Here is a 7,268-nt window from a genome sequence, read left to right as displayed (position 1 = left end):
CCCACACGTCCACCCTCGTCGTCGCCGTCGGCTGGTGGCGCGTGACCAGGACGCCCAGCCGCCCGTGGACGTTCGTCAGCTGGCACGTGGCCTTCTCCGGCACCTGCAGAAGCCGCAGGCACGGCGGCGCTTCGAAGGACGCGACGCGCTCGTCCTCTAGGTCCAGCGCCATCACGCGGTCGGCGCGCGCGGTGAGCCAGTACGTCGAGCCGTCGACGGCGACGACGTCGCCGGAGTCGTGGTAGCTCGTGTCCGGGGCGAGCAATGGCAGCGGCACCTCTCGCCACTCCGACTCGCCCAGGGTGAACACCCGCACCACGTCGATCGCCAGCCGTTGGTTGGAGGAGGAGGAGGTGTTACACGAGATGTTGACGACCTTGTACTTCCCCGTCGTCGTGTGTTACCCGAAGCTATACTTCACTACTCTCCTGGACCTGTAATGCTCCCACGACATCGACCCCTGCGGGATCGCCACCTTCTCGCCGGTGATCGGGTTGGCCACGGCGATGGTACTGGAGAGGGTACGGTAGGCGCCAGGCACGGGCACGTCGTCTCTCAGGCAGAGCAGGCCGTTGCACGTGCCGACCAAGCGGACGACGCCGCCGTCGCTGGACTTGGAGCTCGTGAAGGTCCGCTCCTGCCCGCCGGTACCGCCCCCGTCTTGTTGGTCGTCGGGGAAGACGACGGCGCGGGAGGTGCCGGCCTCGCTGAAGAAGGCGAGGATCTTGGCGCGGGCGGCGTGCCGCTCGGGGGTGCGCTCGGCGATGACGTCGCGCCAGGATGAAACCGTCGTCATCCGCCATTTTTTTTGCGTACGTGATGATGACTGGTATATATAGGAGACCTGTACAGGCAAGTTAAGTTCCTTTTTTCCTTTCTTTTTTTCTTTTTTGCGAAAACGGCAAGTTCCGTTCGTGATGTGCTCTTTTTTTTTTGGAACCGTTCGTGATGTGTTCAAATTAAACTTCAAAGATACTATATTCGAGTAAAATACGGGTAAAAGTAATCCGCTCGAGTCGAATGCGCGACGAGCTCGAGTTGAACTTCTAACGCATGTCCCGCGCGTGCAGGGACGTCCTAGGGACTGCACGGCGTTCCTTACGCTGCTGTTCCCTGCTGCTGCTGTCTCGTAAGACGATTATCTCCTGGCAGAGGATCGGAGAGATGTGTCATGAGTCCACAGGTCAGGCGGTGACTCAGCGTCAGGCCTCCACTATTGCCGGCTGCCTGGTCTACTCCGTCAGTCATGACTCATGACAGGAATCTGAGGAAGGATGAAAGGAAGGAGATGGAATGAAGAGGCTCTGCGATGCAAGCAAGGTGTTGCTTTGGTCTGGCGACCTAAGTCCGTCTCACGTATTCCTTGCTAGTATATATGGTATATTCATCATATATAAACCCTAAGAACTAATGCATCGTTTTCCATGCACCACAAAACGCTAACGGCCATTGAAGACCTCTTAGCTTGTTTGGTTTGGTTTTGGGAGGATTGCAACATGAAGAAGATCAGCTTCCCCTCATCAAGACGAAGACGTTTAAGATGTGATCTTCATCTTATGCTGCCTCTGGCTCTCCTCTGCTTTCTCTCAGGTACTCTCACTTCGTCAAAAACAGCAAATGTCTACAAAGCGAGCCATACACGTCTATGACTCTATGCGTTCATGTTGGCAATTGGCAGGCGCGCCGCGGCTTGCTGACTCCGCCCGGGTCTTCACCATCGTCAACCTGTGCGAGACGGTGATCTGGCCCGCGGTGACGCCCGGCAGCGAGACCTTCGGCGCCGGCGGCGGCTTCGAGCTCCGCCCCAGGCAGTCCATGGTGTTCACGGCGCCGGCGGGGGGCTGGTCGGGCCGCATCTGGGCGCGCACGGGCTGCACCTTCGACGCGTCCGGGAACGGGTCGTGCGCCACGGGCGCGTGCGGGACGGCGCTCAAGTGCGGCGGCGCGTCGGGGGAGCCGCCCGCCAGCCTCGCCGAGTTCACGCTGGCGTCGCCGTCGGACTTCTACGACGTCAGCCTGGTGGACGGGTTCAACCTCCCGGTGGCGGTGGAGCCCGTGAACGGGCGGGGCAACTGCAGCGCGGCGGGGTGCGACGGCGACCTCCGGCGGACCTGCCCGCCGGAGCTGGCCGTGAAGGCGGGCGGGCGGACGGTGGCGTGCCGGAGCGCGTGCGACGTGTTCGACACGGACCGGTACTGCTGCCGCGGCCAGTTCGGGGGCCCCGGCACGTGCAACGCCACCGCCTACTCCAAGAAGTTCAAGGACGCCTGCCCCACCGCCTACAGCTACGCCTACGACGACCGCAGCAGCCTCCTCACCTGCTCAAACGCAGACTACATCATCACATTCTGCTCCGACAGGTATTGCAAGCTCTTGAAGTTGGAATTGGCGAATTGCTATCCTGATTTGACTAACTGCGCAGGATCTTTTCTGAACTGCTAATCATTTGACAAGTTCCGGTTCCTGTGTTCCAGGAAAAAACGAGTGTGTTCGTACCACAACAATCGGCTGGTTTGCAGCGACTCCAGCCGGTCTTGGCCGGTCGTATCCACGCTCCTGTTTGTGCTGCCCCTCGTCTTTTTGGCTCTGCAGATTTCAGTGTGAGGATAAGGAGCAGTCGTCCTGATGTATATTCTTCTGGTTATTTTCTTGTCCACTTTGTAATTACACGCGAACGTGCCCCTTCACATGTGAAATATGTTCTACTCCCCGTTCCAAATTATAGGTCGTTTTGGATTTTTAGATTTATAGATTTTGTTATGCACTTAAATATATCCTATCTAGATGTATAATAACATCTATGCATTTAGAAAAGCCAAAACAACCTATAGTTTTGGACGGAAGGAGTATTACTTATTGAATTATTGAATCATTGTATAGGAGAGCAACTCCAAGAGTCTAAAATAATCTCTTCCAAAACGGGATTCTATTAAAAATTTATTTTTTTAAAATTATGTCATCCCACTATAAATCTCCAATAATAAATTTCCTAACACTTTAAAACTGATCAGGCCCCTCCGTGTGGGACTCCAGCAGGTCCCCCTCCGACCTTTCCAATCGAACTCGACCACACGGTCGATCTGATCACCGGACACCAGGCCCACCCACTTGCACATGCGGGACCCATTGCTCCTTTCCCTCTTCGCGAGCGACAAAGAATTACTTCTCACATTCTCTTCTCTCTCCGTTTTTCTCTGGCTGCTGCCCCGCTCCCTGCCACCCGTCTTGCGGCTGCCCGCGGTGCCGGCCCCGACACCCGCCGCGCCACCGCCGCCGCGCACGCGTCGTCACTGTTCCCGTCGCTCGCCATCTCGACCGTGAAGACCGAGACGTACACCTGCCACGGGGCATCCTATTCTCTTTCCCAATACGACAAGCGGCGATGAGCTCCGCACGCCGCGTCATGTGGGAGCGGCCGCCCGGCGAGTGGCGGCCACCTTCTTGCGCGGCGGCCCTCAGGAGCGCGTGACCCCGCGATAGGCGGCGAGCTTCGTGCGCGGGGGACAACGGCGAGTGACAGCGACGAGGTCCCGGAGCCGGCGTCGCAAGGGGCGAGCTCCCCGTCGAGGGCGGGCGGATCCGTGCTGCTGTCGTCCTCCGCCGCCTCGCTCGCCCAGCTCGCCGTCGACGCGCACCTCCTCACCACGCCGACGACGCGCCCGCCGGCCTCTCCGACCCTGCCTTGCAACACCTCGCTACGCGCCGGCGGCCCTCGACGTGTGCTGCGGCCTCACCCCGACTGTGAGTCCGCGACTCGTCCGGACACCGACCCAGGGCGCGTACGGGAAAAATAGAGCGCGGGAACGGATCAGCACGCGGGAAGGAGCATCTCGGGGGGTGATCGGGGAAGGATCCGACTCGCGGATATATGCGGAGCGATGAAGGTGTTTTTTTGTGTCCGCGTTTTTTTTACGAAGGTTGGGGGAGCTGTTGGAGGTCCCCTAAATAAGATTTTAAGATAATTTTAAAGAAGTCTTTTGTAGGTGCTCTAAGTGATTAGCCTAATAGGAGAGGCGAATTAGGCTTCTAATTAAATGCCTAAGGAGTATGTAAAAACTTCTACTTTTTTAAATTTAGATGTGCACTACCGTATTGCTAGTTTGCTACCGTCTACCTCCACAAAGTTATGCACCATAGGTTTCAATTTTACAAACTATACATGGTGATTCAGGAAAGATAAAAATGTCGGAATATACAAAATGTGGAATGTAAAGAGTTACAGAATGCAAACACAGAAAAGACGATGAATGCTTCTTTCAGCAAATGATTAAAAAAAGAAGAGGAGAACGAAGCGCTGGATGGGCCAAAAAGAGGAAAACGAAGTGCTGCATCGATTGACGATTGGGCCGAAAACAAAAACCTACTCGGAGGCAACCCAGAGCGCTCCGCGTGATTCAGTCAGGCGACAAAAAGTTTAATTTTGTCGCAAACCACTCGTGTACACGAATCCGCAACGAACTCGAGTTCTAATGCAAGAAGTCTCCCGCGTACATGGACGTCCTCGGAGAGCACTGCACGGCAACGGCGTCGGCATCGGATTCTGCCGAGCCCTTACATGATTTCCAGTTTGTGAGCCATCGGTTGCCTTGCGTTCTTTGTGACCAGATTTGCGAGGCCCTTGCTCGATCGCTCTCGTCGCGTGCAATGCAGTCGTACCAAGTCGAGCACCTGCACTCGGCTGAGGCCGTCGACGACGCCATCAACCGCGAGGGCGAGAGCGGCCGCCTGGTGGTCGTCCGCTTCGGCCGCGGCGGCCACGGCGACTGCGTCCGCTTCGACGACGCCCTGGCCGCCGCCGCCGAGCGGGTCGGCCCCGGCGTCGCGGCGATGTACGCCGTCGACATCGAGGAGGTGCGGGACTTCAACGCCATGTACGAGCTCACGGAGCCCTGCACCGTCATGTTCTTCTACGGGTACCGCCACGTCAACGTCCGCGGCCTCCGCGGTAGGGATGGCATCGACTGGGCGGCGTGCACCGGCGGCGAGTTCGCCGGCCTCGTCCTGGCGGTGCACGAGCGGGCAAAGGCCGGGCGTCGCCTCGTCATAGTCGACTAGGCAGCTAGGGAGTAGCACGGTTCCAAGACTTTTGTAAATGATATTGGCGCGGCATTTGTATGATTTAATTTGTTCCTGTTGTAGCTTTTTTTTCAACTCAAACAATTTTGTTCTTCAGTTGAAGCTGTAGCTTACAGACGTAGGCATTCACATACATGCACACGCATTCACCCCTATGGATATACGCACACAACTCTGCACCTATGAGTACCTATGAAAGACTAAGCCGACGGATCTCGAGATTGAAAAAATCCATAAGTGTTTTTGTGTCAATGAGCATGTCACTTACCACTGAAAAATAGTTAAACTTTAGAGTATTTGAATAGCATCCATCCAACAGGTATAAATTGGGCTTACCCTACTGACTTCGGGAAAAAAAAAGAAAAATCCAGTTAAATGTTGGATATCCCGAGTTGAGGATTTGAACCTAGAATTATGACGTTTAAAAGGAACAATTTATAAAATTTTTGTCACGAACCTGAAACATTTACTCTAGGTTTATAAAAATATTACACTATTATAAAAAATATTCTGAAGAAAATAGTATCATCCAATCATGGGTCTGAAATTCTGAATAGCATCCAACGCTCATTTGCTCCTTGGAACTGGATTTAAAGTCTCCACGTAGGCGAAAGTCGTGAACTCGCACTCACGTTCCTCCGTGCTCATGATGAGCTGCGCCCCCTTCGGTGGCGGCAGCTGCCTGCCGGTGCCGCCGCCGTCCGTCAGCTCGCCCACCTTGCGCCGGTGCAGCTGCCTCTTCCTCCGCCACGAAGACGTATAGTTCCACTCGTCCCGCGATGCGCTCAAGATCCAATCGCCGTGCGTCAGCTGCGGCGCCATGACCCAGGAGCTCCACGCCGTCTGGGCGACGCTGTACCTCCGCTCCCACTGCGGCTTCTCCGCCCCGCCGCCATCCAGCACCCACACGTCCACGCTTATCAGCGACATGCCCACCGACGACACCATGACGCCGAGGCTCGCGCGGACCTTCGTCAGCCGCCACGTGTCCCTCGCCGTCGACCGGGTCGGCGCGGGCCCCATCGCCGGCGGCGCGTCCAGGGACGTGACGCGCTCGTCCCCGAGGTCCAGCGCCATCACCCGGCCGGTGCCGGAGCCGGACGACGCGGCGGCGAGCCAGTAAGTGGAACCGCCGACGCTGACGGGCTAGCAGAGGAGGTCGTAGCACGCGCTCGGGACGGGCACCGGCACCTCTCGCCAGGCCTTGCCGCCGGCGCCAAGGGTGAACACCTGCACGGCGTCGACGGATCTCCGCTGCCCGCGCGGGATGTGCACGACCTTGTGCAGCTTCGTCTCCGGGTGGAACCCGAAGCTGTACTTGCCGGGCCCCTTGGCGAACTGCGACCACGCCCACCGCGTCGGCACCGGCGGGAGCGCCACCGTCTCGCCGGTGACCGGGTTCGTCACCATGACGGCGGATAAGCTGATGCCGCCGTAGGTGGTGTGGTCGTGCAGGCAGAGCAGGCCGTTGCAGGTGCCGACCATGTGGACGCGGCCTTCGTCGCTGGAGCTCGTGAAGGCCCACGCGTGCGTGCGGTGCCGGCCGCTGCCGTCGAAGACGAGGGCGCTGCAGCTGCGGCCCTGGTTCATGAAGACGAGGATCTTTCGGGGGAGGTTCTCCTCCGGCGGCGCGCGCTCGTCGATGACATTGCGCCACCCCTTGCAGACGAGCCGGAGCGGCCGCCGCGAGCTGGCCGGGATGAGCAACAGGATCTGCACGAGGACGTCGTCGGGTAGGCACGAACCATCGTATGCCATTGCTGCGCCGCCACCTATCGCGGGTCGACCTCCAGATCTAACTACTCGTTTCAGTTTAATTCGGAGATCGACCATAGGAGTATGTCCAATTGGGGCTTGAGAGCACGGGATGGTTTTACAGCTCTTGTCTGTCACGTGAAGGCTTGGTTTCCTCCCGCTCCGTGACGTGTTCAAGTATTGCAAGCACGTACGTGTTATATATGTGATCAAACCTTACAAAAATAATCACTTGTACCGATACGTACTCCATAAGTATTTTTGGTAGGCGAAATAATTTATAGCATGACTGAAAAAAAACATTTTGTAAGGCATGGATTGACCCGGTGTGTCTCCTACGCCACATCATGAGTCCATGACGGTTAATATCCCTCGTGCTCCCTCCATCTCAAATTACTATTCGTTTTATTTTTTCTACATACATAACTTTGCATATA

At 56.9% G+C, this 7,268-nt stretch overlaps 3 protein-coding genes across 3 annotated transcripts; 2 read left to right on the top strand and 1 right to left on the bottom strand.

The window, feature by feature from the left end:
* Window positions 1-1,436: 1,436 nt before the first annotated feature.
* LOC101778574 (thaumatin-like protein) lies at window positions 1,437-2,888 on the top strand. Its single transcript, XM_004973727.2, has 3 exons — window positions 1,437-1,590; window positions 1,679-2,360; window positions 2,475-2,888. Exons 1-3 carry the CDS (start codon window positions 1,497-1,499, stop codon window positions 2,602-2,604), a joined length of 906 nt encoding a protein of 301 aa, XP_004973784.1. The 5' UTR covers window positions 1,437-1,496; the 3' UTR covers window positions 2,605-2,888.
* A 1,603-nt stretch (window positions 2,889-4,491) lies between these two features.
* On the top strand, window positions 4,492-5,055 carry LOC101758437 (thioredoxin-like protein YLS8). The gene has a single exon (XM_004974752.1). It carries the CDS (start codon window positions 4,492-4,494, stop codon window positions 5,053-5,055), a length of 564 nt encoding a protein of 187 aa, XP_004974809.1.
* Window positions 5,056-6,222: 1,167 nt separating this feature from the next.
* Window positions 6,223-6,834, bottom strand: LOC101757620 (F-box protein At3g07870). The gene has a single exon (XM_004974750.1). The coding sequence runs from the start codon at window positions 6,832-6,834 to the stop codon at window positions 6,223-6,225; it is 612 nt and encodes a 203-aa protein (XP_004974807.1).
* Between the last annotated feature and the right edge of the window lie 434 nt (window positions 6,835-7,268).

The sequence above is a fragment of the Setaria italica genome, chromosome VI, assembly GCF_000263155.2.
Source record: "Setaria italica strain Yugu1 chromosome VI, Setaria_italica_v2.0, whole genome shotgun sequence".
NCBI classification, from domain to species: domain Eukaryota; kingdom Viridiplantae; phylum Streptophyta; class Magnoliopsida; order Poales; family Poaceae; genus Setaria; species Setaria italica.
The sequence above is the reverse complement of the archived record's forward strand: the minus strand, read 5'-3'. Positions and strand labels throughout refer to the sequence as shown.